The 17,651-nt window shown below is 33.5% G+C and overlaps 1 protein-coding gene across 1 annotated transcript; it reads left to right on the top strand.

Moving 5' to 3' along the window:
* Positions 1-2,112: 2,112 nt before the first annotated feature.
* LOTGIDRAFT_122406 (hypothetical protein) lies at positions 2,113-15,886 on the top strand (the record flags this gene model as incomplete). The annotated part of the gene is made up of 12 exons (XM_009059994.1): positions 2,113-2,263; positions 4,202-4,692; positions 4,910-5,083; positions 5,452-5,616; positions 5,981-6,248; positions 6,575-6,699; positions 7,579-7,672; positions 13,367-13,518; positions 13,972-14,053; positions 14,096-14,120; positions 15,117-15,315; positions 15,656-15,886. Coding segments are annotated over 12 exons (2,157 nt in total), but the record flags the coding sequence as incomplete, so codon positions are not given.
* Positions 15,887-17,651: the final 1,765 nt, after the last annotated feature.

The following is a 17,651-nucleotide window of genomic DNA, read 5'->3' as shown; positions in this document are numbered from 1 at the left end:
TGACCGTCATCGACAGATCTGCCCCGACGGATAGGGTCCTAAACAGGGTTCTGTTCTAGTGTTCTATCTATCCTTGCCGTTCGTTGACCGAGCGTTAGACGGGTGTCATAGAAACTGCCGCACGCCCGAGAAAAGTTTGGGTCAGGTAATTTTGAAGCCTTCCTTGCGTGGAAATCGTAGATTTACCGTGAAAAGAAATCTGTAATGGCCCTTCTGATGTTTTGCGCTTTCGAGTTGAGGGCAATTTTGTAAACAACAGACCAAACATAATGATGTCGTACAAAATCTTCATCTCTACTCGAACACAGGAAAAGGCAGGTATAGTCAAAGATGACATTTAGTTTTAAAAGTGCTTTCCGGACAATATTGGTTGTAATTGTAAATAAAATTGACATAACTTTCAAACCATTACCAAATTAGTGAAAAGACTGCAATTTCTATTTTGAATCTGATATTCCAAATTACATAAAACATAATTGGTAAACAGATGAAATAAGACCCCTTTATCGAAAACAACCTTTAAATTGGCGTCTGAAGTATAGCAAAATAACTGAAATAATATACCTTGAACATGACATCAAGGTAACTTAATAACATTATGACAAATTGTATATTCAAACAGTCGCTAATGATACATATTCGCATTGATTCAACCTGTAATGATGTCTCGGTTTCAAGTTTTGAAATGAGACTCAATGATAATTAATAGAAATCATAACAGTCACTGACATACATCGATACATACATACCTATTTTAATAGTTGAAGATTATGCTCTGTGTGTATGTGTGTTTTGTACTCTTGTGGGGGAAATCTAGATTAACCTGTTCGATTTATGAGAATTAGAAGCGAAGATCGCATCGATACGATTTGGTTAAAAAAATTCAAGTATTTATACATGGTTAAATGTCAATTTGATAGTTAAGATGTATTTGGATTTGTTTAAAGCAACATGGTAATCATTAGCATTGCTTAAAAAGCAGTTGTGAAGGAAAACGCTAATTCAATATAACTTAGAAGAAACAAATTAAAACTCAAATTTAATTGTGCTAAATGTTTTTTTTCTGAAATCAATTGTTTAGTAGAAATATCACCGGAGTACTACGACTTCAACCAATATATTGGTCCATACTCATGAACTAATAGCTTTGGTCAACTTTGCTTATTAATATTAATAAGGATAACATTATTTATCGAATTAGTCTTTAGTATTGAGATCTACGCGATAGTAATATTGAACAATCTATTGAAAAAAATTTTGAATAATTTAATGTAACTTGGGATGAAATACGGTTTAAAACCTGACGTGGTCAATTAAAAGTGTGTTGAATAATTGAAAAAATTGAAGACCAGCATTATCAAAGGTGCTTGATACAATGACATGCAGACAGTGGTCTGGTGCTCATAGAGTAAGATATGGCTTGAAATTCTCGACATCTCAGGGAATTTATCGCGTAAGTTTTTATTTTTAAGCGAGTGGGTGTATATTTCTTGTGATGTGTGGTTATCTGCTATCGCTTTATGTTAATAATAATATGTTTTCGCCGGATTATATGTGTTTAGATTAGATCTACTAAAGCAGTAATACCATGAGTGTATTGTTATCGATCACTTTTACTGATCAGAATTGCGGTGGTTTTTTATCTTAGACTTAGAATCTTATTTCCAAACGAAAAATTTAATCAACTTTCCGGGTTAAGGCTTTATAACTATTATTTTGTACGAGCAATTCGTGGCGTATTTGGCCTGTTAACATTTACTTAAGGAAGTCATCGATATATGATGCTTCGAGTTGCAAGGATATACTCCAAATATGAAGAATAACCTTTTGAATTTTGTTTGTAATCTCTGAGTTAAAAACCTTTATTTAGAGATTTTAATATATAATTGTCTGCTTTATTCCGTTTTTTTCTGATGGATTATACCGTCTTCAAAATGAATTTCAGTTCAGTAACTGTATACTAATGAAAATCATACGAATTAAAGTTCATATTGGATACTAAATGGCATTCGGGTGTCCGAAAGCGAAATTTGGACCAATATAAGATCGTTTGTTTTAATGTCATGTCTATTGCGTTTTATTTCAATCATTACTTTGTAGTTTGCGGACGCAGAAGAAGAGTTTTTACATGCATCAGAGTTTGGTGATATCCCTGGCGTTAAAAGATTACTTTTAGAATATCCAGATTTGAATACTGATTGTATTGATGCACTTGGAAGAACAGCTTTACGTTTGGCAGTTAAAAATGAACATTTAGAGGTTTGTTGTTATTATTTTACAATAAAATCTTTTTCATATAATTTTATTGGTAACGTAAATGTAACAAGAGCTCTTTGTATGATGGTGACACGCGGTAGGCTTATACATTATCAAGAATCAAATTGACAGGCGTTGCCACACTTTTCAGTTTGAGATTCCATATACAATCCCAGTTCATTATTTGTTTTCAAAACCTGAATTGAAACTTGGACCAAAGGTTGCCTGAAAGTCAATATTATGGTAATACCAATGATCTGTATTCATAATAATATATTACAAAGGGAGAACAACTATCCATTATACTTAATTAAGACATCAATATTTCATATCAAGTTTTATAATCTATAACTAATCTAGTACCGTTGTTCATAAATACAGTGGGTTATTCCGAACAATTCAAGAATGCTTTAATTCTTAAAACATACTTAACATTAATGTTATTCAAAACCGGAAAATCATTTTAAAAAGTATTGTTTAACATAGAAGCAATTAGGCATCCATGTGTTACGAACGATTCTAAGAAATAACTTGTTACATTTTATAATTCTACATGCTGTATATAAATGCTTGTGATATTTGGATTTAATTAATAGATCATTTTGGTGCGTTCAGCTTAATGTAGAAAAATCAAATGGAAAAACGATTTTTATTTGAAAACGATAGACAGATTCGTGATATACAATCAATTGTGGTATTGTTACATGATAATGACATAGCTTAACGTTTAATTATTTACATCCAATCAACACTCAAAACATCCATTTGGAATCGATATATTTAAAATTTACAAATAGTGTATTGCTATTTCTCTATTATATATCGTTTTAGATCTATTTTCCGTGTTTGAAATGGGTTTTACTTGTTTACTGTTTTTCTGAGCTTAAACGTTTTTTTTATTGTTGGAATTTTTCATAGTATTTGATCACTAGTTATGGGAGTGACCAATTGGTGTTGATACCGTGTAATAGATTTGCTTTGTTCTAAACATTTTTAATTCTATGTAGTAGATCATATGTGAAATGACTTGTTACCAAACCAGCACAGTTTTAGCTTTTTTTGCCTGGGCATAGTGATAATTAAACTCTTTGTCTTCTCGAAACTTTGGAATACCATTATGGCGTTGTATCAGGGATATAGTTCTATTAAGACCCTATGCGATTATATTTATCAGTGTATTAGAATAAATAAATAATGGACGTGAGAATGTTGAATTCTTCGGGGAATATGATTCATTCATTCTTTATGAAAATAAATGCGCGAAATATTATCTCCAAATGCTTGTAGCAACATATTTGTTGTTGCTCTGTGATGCAAAAAGTTCCTCGTTGAAAAAAAAAATGTATAGTATAAATATAGTGTGGAAACAAGGAACAGCGCAATGGATATCAATTTTCAACATATCGGCATTCTGACACGTAAATCTATCTTCACATATATCATTAAACATTATTCATAAAAATGTTAATGTGGTCAACTAGGGTAATTGTTTGATATTTCTATGGTTAATAAGGGAATATAACCATCCCAGGAAGGTTATTCTTCAAATGGTATGATGTAAAAGTGCTCTATAACTTCGGAATTATTAATGTAACCTTTGTTCTGTATGGATATCATATAAGATAAAACAATTACTGGCAGTTTAGACATGGACTCACGTGGCATAACGAATATTACTTCAGCATACTTGTAGCATGATGGTGTGAACAACCCATTGTATATGTTTGCTGGATTAACACTGTTAATTGAAATGTGATCCACTATAATAGAAACTTAGTATGACAAGTAAAAATCACAATAATGTTATGGATTTAAAATATTTATATCCATTCTTGACTGAAACAGATCCAAAGGTAAGCAACAGACTTGTTCTATACCATCACATTAAGTGCTAATATATCTCAATACATGTCAACTTAGATTTTCTCTTATTATTTGCAGGTAGTGGAATTGTTACTGGACAGATCGAGTCAACACCACATCTATGAAGCTGTGTTACAAGCTATCAGCGCTGGTCATGTCCAAATCGCAGAAACCATCCTCAAGCACCGTCGCTATCTGGATATGTGGCGCGAAAGAAGAAAATTGGGCGATACAGACGGCTTCTTTAAAACCGCCGTGACAGCAGAGTCGCAATTTTCTCCAGATATCACTCCGCTGATCCTGGCTGCTCAGAAAAACCAATACGAAATAGTTCAGCTTTTGTTACTACGTGGGGAAACGATACAGAAACCCCACAGATTTAGTTGCCCATGTCAAGAATGTCGAAACAAGATGAAATTTGACCAACTTCGCTTAGCCAAATACAGATTAAATGCCTACAGGGGACTCGCAAGTGAAGCATATTTATCTCTTTCTAGTAAAGATCCTATTCTGTCAGCATTTGAACTTGCGCAAGATCTTCGAAATTTGGCGAATATTGCAAAACATTTCAAGGTAGGATATGATTTTCCAGACGACGTGTATCTGATTTTGGAATGCAATAGTAAACGAATAAAGGGACACAATCCTCTTCCATCTATCAGAAGATCACGCAGGTTTCGTAAGATTGTTTTGATATCCCCTCAGTACGCTTGGTGCCACCCTTTGAATAGAAATACCATTACCTGAAAAGGCTTTGTGCATTTGATTCTTTTTTTAATACACATTTCAGAAAGAATACAGGGAACTAGCAGAACAACTAAGTGAATATGTGGTAAAGTTACTGGACAGAATTCGAACCCAGGAAGAACTGGAAATGGTTTTGAATAAAACAGGAAGAAGTACAATCGAAAAATACGAGAAATTAGCCCGATTTAAACTAGCCTTATTGTACCACGAGAAGGGGGTAAGCAATCTTGCATCTATATCTTGCTTTATAATAAACCTAACAAATACTAGTATGAGAAAAAGAACGATCTAGACCCAGACGAAGAGGTGTAAAAAAAATTGAGTTTTTCCTCCTACTTTTCTACAAAGTATTTGGTTAATGAGAACAGGGACGAAAAGTCCAAGAATTTTGCTTGAACTGTGGATTAGCTCCATCATTTTTTTTCGATTGCAGTCAGTCTGGTGATCTTGATCAGCCTTAATCAGAGAACGCAACAAAATTGTGATAAACTATAACCATATCAATATAACTATCTGCATGAACTCGAAAACATCTACTCCAAAAACGATCCCGAGATGTATCAATACTATGATCTGTTCTTTTAGTTTGTGTCACATCCAAGTTGTCAACAGAGACTGGTTACACTATGGTATCATGGAATGGGTAAATGGGATAGAATGAACTGGCCTTTGAGAATTCTGTTAGCAGTCTGTTTGTTTTTATTGTATCCGTTCTTATTGCTTATATATCTCATTTCTCCAAGCTCTAAGGTAAGAGATTTGGCAGTGTCGTCTCCGAAAAAAAAACTTTGACCTAACATCGGCTTTCAACTAGTGCAATTCACGCGTAAGTAACCTGGAATATCTGCCTCTCTCCCTAAAGTAACTGAGTATCAAATGAAAACATAAAGGTAGTTCTAAGCGTCAGTTTTCTGTCAATTATTGGAGCTTTAGAAATTAGGAGACAAACAATAACAAAATACAGTGTATATTGCTAGGAAATTTTGTATGCTCTATATTGCCTGTTAGTCGATTAGTTTTCCGGCTCAGAAATATTTTTATCACGATCAGTCTGTAGCATACACATAAAACAAATTTAAACATATTCACTAAAATCACTTTTTTTTGCTTTCAGTTTGTGAAGATTTTGCGATATCCGTTTGTCAAATTTGTTGGTCACACAGTGTCTTTCTTTGCATTTTTGGTATTAATAATAGCCTCTGCCATCGAATCCTCCTATGGCGTTACGAAAACCAGGACTTTGAATATTACCTATCCGAATGAATATACGAAATATAGCGAGTTGGTCAACGAAACTGGCACACCTATATTTGGTGAAGACTTTCCACTCCGTGAAAATTTCCCAACAGTTACCACAATCTTAATGACATTTTGGGTCATAGGTAAGAGTAGCCTCCCTTTAATTATGTGCGTTTCTCACGTTTGTGATCAAATTCGGGAATGTACTTGCGAATAGATAGTCTCAGATGTGTTAAGCCATGTGTGTTGGTATTAGCCAGAATTCACAAATAAAATAATCCTTGCAATTTAATATTTTATGTCCTTATTCAAGGGGACAAAATGAATTTTAATCAACCATTTTCACTAAAACGTTGTGATCAAATTATATTGTTTATCTGAACTTTCTTAACCATACAGTTAATTATTTGCCCTAAATGATAAATTTAAAATCAAATTCTGCATCAAATATAATTCGAATTTTTTTCAGGTTTTATGTTTCAAGAATGCAGTGAAGTCTTTCAAAATGGTATTTTGGATTATATAACTTCCTATTATAATATAATGGACTTCTTTCTCATATCTGGATATACAGCATCCTTCACCCTGAGAGTTGTCAGCATGTTGAAGGTTAGTTACAAATTAATCCATACCCTTAATGTAACAAGGCATACATTACAACTCCGACAAATCTGAGATCGGAGCAACTCCAAAAAGTGACATTTTATGTCTGGCCAAAAAGTTGCCGATGACCAATCTGTTGGTAGATTCAAATTTGTAGGGCTAATCATGGCATAACATTAATCATTTCAAGCATACTTTTCATTAAGAATTTCTGAAATAAATTGATCTTTCCAACACAGGAAAATGTTGAAGGTGAATGTTTCATACAAAATTATTCTTCTGAATAATCTTCCATGTTTAAATTGATCTAGTTTGTGTTTTATCTTCCCCAAAAAACACTTTCTAAGGGGTTAAAAAGAAACATTGCGAATGAAAATTTGTAAGCTTTCGTTAACAAAAAACTCAATAATTAACATACATTATTGGTATCTGTTTGACAACACGTCATAAAGCATACGCCTTGGTTTGCGTGGATTAAGCTAAAAAAAATTGCAAAAATATATCCTCTACATCTAGACAAAAAAAACTTAAAAATAATGTCAAAAAGAATATTTCTTTATAATCGTTTTCAAAAGCTGACTCGTAGGCAGATAAATAATGTATGATTTAAAGTTTCAATATATCGCTGGGTGAGTTGTATTATCATATCATATTGTGTTAATTGGACCTATAGATTGAGAAATGCGGTAACATTTCCCGAGAATAATGACTTTAAAAGTTGTTTTCCTTGCTCTTGAGTTTTAGATGAAAAACACAAATACAGACACAGATTTTGGTCCTACAGCATTTAGTAAAATATTCGCTTCGCTCCCCTCGCCCACTTCTTTAGTACGAAAATTTTACTTAATTTTTTTTTCAGTGATTTTGAAGTTATACTATGTATACTTAAAAGGAATTTCTGAATTGTTGTTCTGTGATTTTCTCTTAAGCATTACTATTACCGATATAAAATATGACGCCATTAGTAAGCTTACATCTGTATGGAAAATATATTAAAGTCTAACATCTGAGTAAGATGTGATTTAAAATTGGAACGGCATAGGATAGCCAACACTTAACTCAACTCCGTGTTGAGTAATCTTATCAGCAAAAAGTGTTATCCCATTCTGAACTATCTTTGTAAATCAACACAAATGAACATGTATTTCAGCTTCAAGGGAGGTAACTTGTACCAAAATTGTATATACGGACAGAATCGCCTCCAGTAATTCATTTGCCACCTGTTTCCATGTTCAATCTCCAAATTCAACCTTCTATAACTTTTTCCAATATGTCACATGAAAGCCTGGCCAATGCTTAGTTTCTGGATAAAAATTTCTCAAAATAACACGCAAGAGGATTTCTAAAAAATAACACGGACCACATTCGTAACTATTCATTTACATAAAAAGTCAAAAAGTAGACAAGTTAGTTTATTATTAGCTGGTTGCCTACTACCTGATTGAAAGATGGACTGTGAAGTTCCATTATTTTACGTATTTAGATGTTAAGTCCCACTATAATGTTGAATTTGAAGCTTTTGATAAATGTATATGCCGTACTGTATATTAGATAGTGCTTTTCATGCTCGTAAGCAAACAATTGTTATTTATTTTATTTTTTTTAAAAAAACATCCTATTTATTGAATTATATTGTTTTGTAACTCTCATAAATTGCTTTTCATATAAAAGATAATTTGTTTTTACCACAAGGAATTGAGATAAAAAAAAGAAAAAATGTTGTCTAGGTAACTGATAAACCCACAATAACCTATTTATTCTGTCCAGTTCCAAACCTTTATTACCTTGCCTTTTTATACGCACACATGGAAGTGTGGACGTATATTGCTGTCGCTCCTGTCCTTCCGTCCGTCCGTCGGTCCGTCCGTCCACATTTGTTGTATGCACGATAGAGGCTACAGTTTTTATCTGATGTTTTCTGATCTTGATGAAACTTGGTTTGCATGTATATATTGATAAGATCTCGGCCAAGTTCGAAATTGGTAATAATCGGATGAACGGTTTCAATCTTTATCTGATCTTGGTGAAACTTAGTATGCATATATATATTGATGAGATCTAGGTCAAGTTCGAAATGGGTAATAATCGGTCTCAGAGTTATTGCCCTTGACATAGTAAAATTGTGTTAAAATTACCTGGTATGCTCAATGAACTCTTCAATTTTGATACCATCCTGATGAAACTTAGTATGCATGAATATATTGATGAGATATCGGTTAAGTTTGAAGTTGGTAATAATTGGATGAACGATTTCATGGATATTGCCTTTGACTTTGTAAAATTGGCTTTTAGGCAGGCTATAGACTACAGTTTTTTTCCGAAATGGATGAAGCTTAGTATGCATGTATATATGGACAAGATCTCCGTCAAGTTGAAATTGGTAACAATTGGATGAACGGTTTTGGCCTGATAGAGACTACATTTTTTATACGATCTTGATGAAACGTGGTATGAGATCTCCGTGAAGCTTGAAATTAGTAAAAATCGGATTATTGGTTTCACATATTAAACCACTACAGACTTTGTTACTTTGTTATGATTTCTGACAGCTGGTAGTCGGTGTATTGTACCTTGCCTAGCAAGATATCTTTATCTGTACTTTGATTCTGTTTTTTGAACAAAATAACCTTCATATTTTTTCAATTTGACTATCAAATCCCATTCTTACGTCGGTAATACCAGGCTAGAATCCCATTATATACATATTACATACTATTAAATTATATACTTTATTTGTAGTTTTATGGAGCATTAGATGATATAAAAGGACAGTTTAATTCAGCTGAAGATGGTTTTTACACGATGTATTGGTTGAATGCAGGTAATATTTTTTTGTTGCTTTGTCAGATCTATTATCAGAAGTTGGTATGACTTATTTCGATTGAAAATGTTATTCTATTTTTAAAATTTCGTTAAATAATGATTAAGGAGTGGGTAAGGTTGACTGTCGATTCAATTAAAAACATTCAAATAACCGCAAATAAAACTCGAAATCCAAAACATAATATTATGGGCAATACATTGGTTGCAGCTAATGAACTTTCAGCTTATGAATAAGTATATATATCATTAATGAGGAAATATTTCATAATGAAAAGTGGTATAAGGTGTCTAAAGAAGAAAGCATACTAAACCTGACGCCCTGCTCAAGATACACAAATATATGAAGGTAAAAAGACAGAACCAGACTGGTCAAAGTTCAAGGGAGGTAACTGATGAAAATATTTTTATTCATAATGCTACAGTTCAAGAGTCATCTCAGATCGAGATGGCAGCAATTATTTTTTTTTAGTTGGCTAGAAATTATTTTACTTCCTAACTATACGCAGGTACAAAAAATTAGCTTCTTGTGAAAAAAAATGGTAACGAGACGGATCAAAGCTCAAGGGAAGTAACTGATGAAACTATTATTGTAGCCTAAATAATCTTAACAGTTCAGTTCAAATCGAATGCAAACAACTTCGATCATCCTTATGCTCTTTACTTTTTACCGTTCAGGTCATCAAGCTAGATCCACTCTTGTCAGGAGACTGGCAGAAACTATGTTTTTACTTCTTATCAATGCGCAGGTACGAACAACGATTGGCCAGTGGACAAAGGCCAAGTTGACAATATGGAAGATTAGATGTGTGAAAAATATAATTGTGTAATTTTAGCAATCGCATATTATCATGTTATTTCCATTTATGTGCTTGTAAGAAAGGTTATCGCTCACATGTTGCCAACGTAACAACAATATTTTATGTAATTTTTCTTGTCACGAAATGAAATTGAAAATTGAATGGTCATGACATACGAATATTTTATTCACGATCAAAGATGCTGTTAAATCTCATCTTCCTTAATGATATGCAAAACACAGAAAATAAGTTTCTGGTTAATATTCCAAACATGGAGTAAATAACGATGCCGTCAAACCTTGTGCAGTGAATTTTTCAGATAAAATTCTTCAATCAGTATTTTAATACAAGATTATTCCGTTTATCGACATTTTTGTGTAGTTAAATCAATTACGTTTCTGTGACATCCACAAATCTTGTCTGGTCTTGTCAGAAGATACGACACAGAATCTAGAATTTGACTTTAATTCCCACAAAGAATGCCAATTTACAGATTTCCAATATTTCAAAGAGGAACCCCGCAACAGAATTTAATCTTAGCTTTTATATGCACACATGAGTTTGGGGCGTATATTGCCGTCACCCATTTCCGTCTGTCCGCAATTGCTCGAAAACACTCTTAAAGGCACAATTCTTGACTGAAATTTGGTATGATCGCTTGTAATCATTCACTGATGAACCCTATTGAAAATCAGAAAAAAATCTAAAAATATTTAGTATGAGTTATTGCCCTTGTTCTTGAAAATGCGTTCAAGTTTTAGCCCGTAAAAACTCTTGATGCCCAATTCGTGACAGATTTTGACAGAACTCGGTGATATTTTTAAGTATCGCCTCAAAAATTTCAAAAGAATTTTATGACCGAAGGATGAATATTTCATACTGGTAATTGTTACTGTACTGCCAAATATTTTTATGTAAAAATCAAAGCTGCCAGTGGGCGTTTGTTACATTGCCTTGTAAGCTATCTTATTTCAAAGGATACATATTGTCTCATATTTTTACGGAATTTAATTGTTATGCACTGCTCAGACTGGAGTTGAGGTGGAAATCCGATTGTCACTCGATGGTATTTGTCGTAAAACTTGAATATGTTTTAGATGGTGACACTTACGCTTAAAAGGGATTTACATTTAAAAAGTTGTAAACGAGTGAGGTATATAAAACAAAGAATACTCCATTGTTATTAGACGAACTCGAAATCGAATGGTCTTGGCATATTTCGCGAACCAGGGGATATTTATTTGGTAGTAATAACATTTTTTTTTATTAAATAAAAACTGACGTACACATTAGTCACATTGCTGATGTTGGAAAAGTACACTAAGCCACAACCCTTGCTGAATATAGCGTTCAATTAGCTGGGTGGAATTACTTGAGAGAAAGTCTTAAATACCTTGGAAGTCACCTCTTAACCTGCATTCTTGTGAGACTTATTGCTCGTAAGAAAGCAAAAAATTCCAGTTGGATCTGCAGTCCTCACAGAAACTTTGCTTTGTCTGCTTTCACACTCTCGAAGACAAAAGATAGGAGTTGTTAGTGGGACATGCATTTTTTTTTACCAATGGTGGCATCTTCTTTAAGGCCAATTATATTCAGAGGAAAAGAAACATGCAATAACGATTTTTTGTGGTCATTATAAAGTCTCTATGTTTTTCACATGACGCTTCTATGTTAATACATTCTTATTAGATTATTATTTATTTAAAATTTATCATAGTTAGTTTGATAGCGAAGTTGTTAATAGCTAATGAGCATTGTTAAAATATTAACACTCTTTTGTCTCACCTTAACTAAACGGATGCAATATAGATTAATAACTTTAGTTAGGGTAATGACCTTCAATGTTTTTATAGGGTTCAATGTCAAGACCGCACTTGAAACAAAATGATGTTTCGTGGTCCAGCAAATTAAATTATTATATAATACACTCACGTTGGATTATTATTTATTTAAAATATATCAGTCAATTTGATAGCGAGGTTGTTAATAGCTAATGAGCATTGTTAAAATATTAGCACTCTTTTGTCGCACCTTGACTAAACGGATGCAATATAGATTAATCACTTTAGTTAGGGTAATGGCCTTCAATATTTTTTATAGGGTTCAATGTCACAGAATTATCGACGCTTACAACATAACTAAGATACACATAGAACTCAATTACACATGATGCAAATAGAATGTCTAACTTGATTTATGTAGCGCTTCATGAAAAATTCTACCAGATTATGACGTTACATAGGCTTGCAAACAACAAAACATAATGTCATTGTAAAAAGCGACAGGTCTTCTTCTGAAAGGTAGCCTTTGTTAAATAGCGTATTATCAGATTACCAAAGTGAGGTCAAAGCGTTAGACAGCCTGACCGTGGCATGTCATACGGAGTCAAATGTTTAAGTTCCAGACCAATTAAAAGATCTTAAACGGTAAAGTCAAGACCGGACGTGAAACAAAAGATTGTAAATGATGTTTCGTGGTCCAGCACGTTAAATCATTATTTAACATGTCAAATGCCCGGATGTATACAGGAAGAGATTTATTTACCTGGGATAGAATAACACCAATATTGAACACTAGTTATTACCTCGTTACCTTGGTTACTTTCATTGACTTAATCTATAGAATATTTCACTCCGGAACAGTCTGAATCAGCTTTCAATGGCCATCCACCATTAATTTTAATCTTCCCAAATCAAATATAAGCTGCCTTTTAATCATTATCACTAAACCACTTTTCCTTGAGTCACTGTATCTGCTGGTTTTGCCATGCACTAAGAATGGGTGTTTGTGGATGTAATTTATAACAAAGAATAAATTTATCAATTGTTAAATACTTGACGCATCATATGCTTTTGAACCTTGGTCAAATTATGTAAATTCTACACTTTTCTATCCTTATAATAAAGATACACCTTTGAAGAGTTCTTATCGACAGCACAGAAAACAGCAGAGCGTTTGGATTTTATGTTGAACGTATATGACCGTCGGTTATAAACTACCTCCCTCACCATTTGTAAAATGTTTTACTTTTGTTTCAGATCGTTTTTATTGGGATCCGTTTGATCCGGTGAATCTATCGGAAGGTTTATTTGCCATGGCGAATATATTAAGCTTTGCACGAATAAGTTACCTATTACCATCCAATGAAAGTTTGGGTCCTTTGCAGATTTCATTGGGCCGTATGCTATCGGTAAGTGCTTTTTCAAGAAACTCTCAAGTGAAATCAATACATCCTTGCTCTCGGTCGTGTTCAATCTCTCAGCTTTTCACGATTTTATCAGACAAATTCTTACCGTCCAGCAATTCTTTCATCGTGAACCCCTATTTTACATGCACGACAGAGGGAGCCGACTTGTGAACTAAACCTCGACCCAAATTAAAATATTACATAATTTAGACATTTTAAAAATCTTAAAGTCATATTTGATGTCTCTTTTTGATGGGCTTAAGGTAGCCCGAAACGTGAATGTCATTGCCGCCATCAATGTCATAAACCTTGCATTGGACCCATTATCTCTACCCTTACAGTGATTGAACTGTAAGCAAAATCTGAGCTAATAAAACTTGAATGCATTGGAACATGGACACATTCTTGTAGAGCTTCTTCGAGAAACCATTCTGTAAATTTAATTGCTCTTTGTAGGATATAGTAAAGTTCTTAACCTTGTTTTCGTTCGTTATGGTGGCGTTTATGGTTGGTCTGCATAACCTTTTCTGGTATTACAGTAAACATGAAACCATAGAGGTAGAGCAGAGGAACATTACAGTTCCAGCACAGACAAACTTTGGAGAGTAAGTCAAGTATATTTGAAGGGATTGTGCGATTTTCGTATAGTTTTAGTACAGTGAAACCCCTCTTAACCGCATCTTATAAACCGGATTCCTCTGAAAACCGGTACATTTGAAAATAATGTGAAGGCTATTTACATACATAAAAATCCGTACAAGCAAGACAGTTCCGTTAATCTGGCAAAATCGAAAGTAAAGGTAGTATAGTAGTGTTTATTCCATGACCCCAATCAACCCCCGAAAATAGCTTACAATGGCCGCGAACGTGACCTGGTTGGTTATAAGGATAAAACTGTGTTACTGAAGCCTAATTACCAACTACTATAAATGGCGTGTAGATTTTGTAAGATCAGTCTGACACAAATTAGATTGGCTGTTTCTCAAATCCAATTGTCCTGAACATGTAAACATAATGAATCTACTAGACAGTATCAGTCGCCCTCGACATTCACAAAACTATTTTGTATGTCATTCGTACTGAAAAGATTGGAATATTTTGTCTTAGAGTACAAAACCAACGTACAGATTCATTTGTAAAATGTTATTCAATACGTATTACTTAAATGATTAAAGTCAGCAGTGACACGGGTTCGTTCGCCCTTTTGAAACAATTTGTATTCATTTTGAATTTGGTAACATTTTTTCGAACAGAACGAACTTTAATTGACAATTTATTCAATTACGTGTTAAGATTTTCCAATGCCTGTTGATTGTGTATCGGCCCTCATAACTTGATCTGGCAAGTTATTTTAATCAAAGATCGCAAAATCACCTTCTTGACCGTTTAATCCATATCCAGTTATACCGAATGTCATTGTTCATTTTTATCTTTTACACCAAGGTTTCTTATGGGTTAATGCATAACAAATAACAGGATCTGGTGTATCCGATTTGATTCATTTTTGTCGACAGTTGTTTTGCCATGTGCAACCGGGTTTCATATTGGTATATGTAGATTACTATAGTTACCTTTCATTTTTAATCGTTCTATTATTTTAGTGTTATGGCAACGTTTCGGACAGTGTTTTGGTCATTATTTGGTCGAGGTGAACCAGGAGCAGTACGACTTGGTGAATATGATAATCATGTGACGGAGGATATTGGTTATATTATTTATGGTGCTTATAATGCAGTATCTGTAACAGTCTTATTGAACATGTTGATTGCTATGATGACCAGATCGTTTCAAACTATTGCAGTAAGTGTCTTATTCCAAATTCCTTTTTTTGAACGCAGATTTAAGACGAAAATATTTCAAATCGAAAATTCTCTATATTTGAATTACGAAAACACATATTTGAAGGCATAAACATCCGCAATGTATACACAAAAGTATCTTACATACGTAAACCCAATTTTTGAATTGAAAGGCTGACGTGTTTTCGAGAGATATTTTTTTAAATCAGAAATGATCATCTGGTGTTATTGTGTTTTAATGACACAGGCTATGAATCGAATGAATTCCATAACATATGTGTCTCCTTTATGTTAAAACATCTTGTTCAAACTCCGCTAACTATGTATTTATGTCATTCCAGGAAGATTCCGATGCTGAATGGAAGTTTTCCAGAAGTATTCTTTACATGGAATACATCAGTGACTCGGCTGTTCTTCCTGTTCCTTTAAATATTATTGCTGCACCTAAGGAGGCGTTATCAGCTTTATTATGTTCTTGTTGTAACAATTCAGATGATGATCACCCTGAAAAAACAGAAAACAATGGCATTACAACTGAAGCTGTCGGGGTAGGTCATGTATATTACCTCTAATGATCAAACCGGAAATTATCATAGTTTTCCCTGCATATTACCACAAAACTTATTATTTACAATAAGAAGGTTAGGAATAATTAATAAAATCATTCCGCTGCCAACGATTGCTTTCTACTCTGTAATATATCGAACCCAACGCAATCAATCGCCGAGAAAACTGTAATCCATTACGATACAAACCGGTCCACAAAGAAACTTAAAGATAGTTTCAACCCAGCTCTAGATATATTCGTTGTACAGCAGACCTGGAATTATCTTCTCGATTAACCTCGTTTTAATGTACTCTTAGGTATTAATATCTGTAGCATATCCCAATTCCTTGCTATTTTTGAGCAGGTTTACCCAGCGAATATCCAACGATTGCGAATGCAATTACCGTCATATCTGTGTCGCTGATTTAGCTCGGCATCTTCCAATCAAATTCATTTGAAAGGTTTATCATAGTTAACATGAATTTAAAAGGAGGTCACTTTTTTTCTGTTCTGATAAATGTCAGAAGTAAAAATTTTAATCCTTAAAAAATTCCATCATGTCTTCAAGTTCGACAAGAAATTTATTTTAATCTCTCCAAAATGCCAATCAACTACCTTAATATATCTTCTTTCAATGAGCTGAAACGACCCAACCTTACAACTAACAAATTAAATATAGACAAACTAGTTCTTAAAGATAACAGAATCATCTAAGGTATAAAAAGTAACAAATTAGACAAAAAATATGGAGTATACAGTTTGTTAAAACAATATCATATCCTATTTTTAGGAAGACATTATAGTTTCTGTCTCTGTTTTATAAAGGTAAAAATTTGCTTTAAGAATTTGTGGAATTCGATATAGGTTTTTCAGTCATTGATATGTTACAAAACATACGATTTATTTGATGGTCCTTTTCAATTACAAACGGTCTTGCATGAAAGTTCCATCAGCGCTCTGATACTGCTGAATGTTTGAATTAATGCTAGTGATTTAATCATGCGATGATTACAAAACACACAGAAAGCAGTAAATATGAGCGTTAAAAGTATGAAAAATCATAAATTGATAGAAGTGTGTTTTGGTGAAATAGACGATCAATACTCTTTTATTCGCTAATAGATAAAAGTCTGAGAATAGTGATTTCAAATAATTTTTAATTCTCATACTCGGATATTTGATTTATGATTTAAATTTGTTGAACTATGACGCATTAACAACAAAAACTACCTTATATGCATAGTTCGCAAAGCTCAAACGACATGAATCTGCTCTCAATATCCAGATACTTTACTCTCAGTTGACTTCCAGATGTAGAAACTATTTAATTAACTCTGTAAGCTATATAACTGATTGACATTCACTAGCTTTTAATATCCTTTCAAATAACACAATGTCAAAAAATTCTTCTTTTTGATTTGGACTGGAATACATCAAAAAATTATTGAATGAAGTTTAAGTTTTGCCGTGATATTTGACAAACGAAGTCAATTTAGTTGTGAATGGAAGATAGCTCAGTGTTTTTATTCACAAAGATTGGTCTTGATTTTATTCAGATTTAAGAAGTAAACAACATGCACCATGTTGCTCCAGAGATGGTTCAAAAGATACAACAAGGTGTAATTGTCGCGGTCGCTCCGTTATGGCCCGTCACACGGAAAGGTGTTCTTACTGCGACTTAAAATGGGCTCAGCGTGTGTAAAGTTCGCCATAAGCGTGGTATAAGCAATTGTCGCCGAGTCACGGCGGTTAATTTGGACATGTTCAAACGCCCAGGTAATGACGCGGTA

Source organism: Lottia gigantea (assembly GCF_000327385.1).
Source record: "Lottia gigantea unplaced genomic scaffold LOTGIsca_40, whole genome shotgun sequence".
Taxonomy (NCBI): Eukaryota; Metazoa; Mollusca; class Gastropoda; family Lottiidae; genus Lottia; species Lottia gigantea.
The sequence above is the reverse complement of the archived record's forward strand: the minus strand, read 5'-3'. Positions and strand labels throughout refer to the sequence as shown.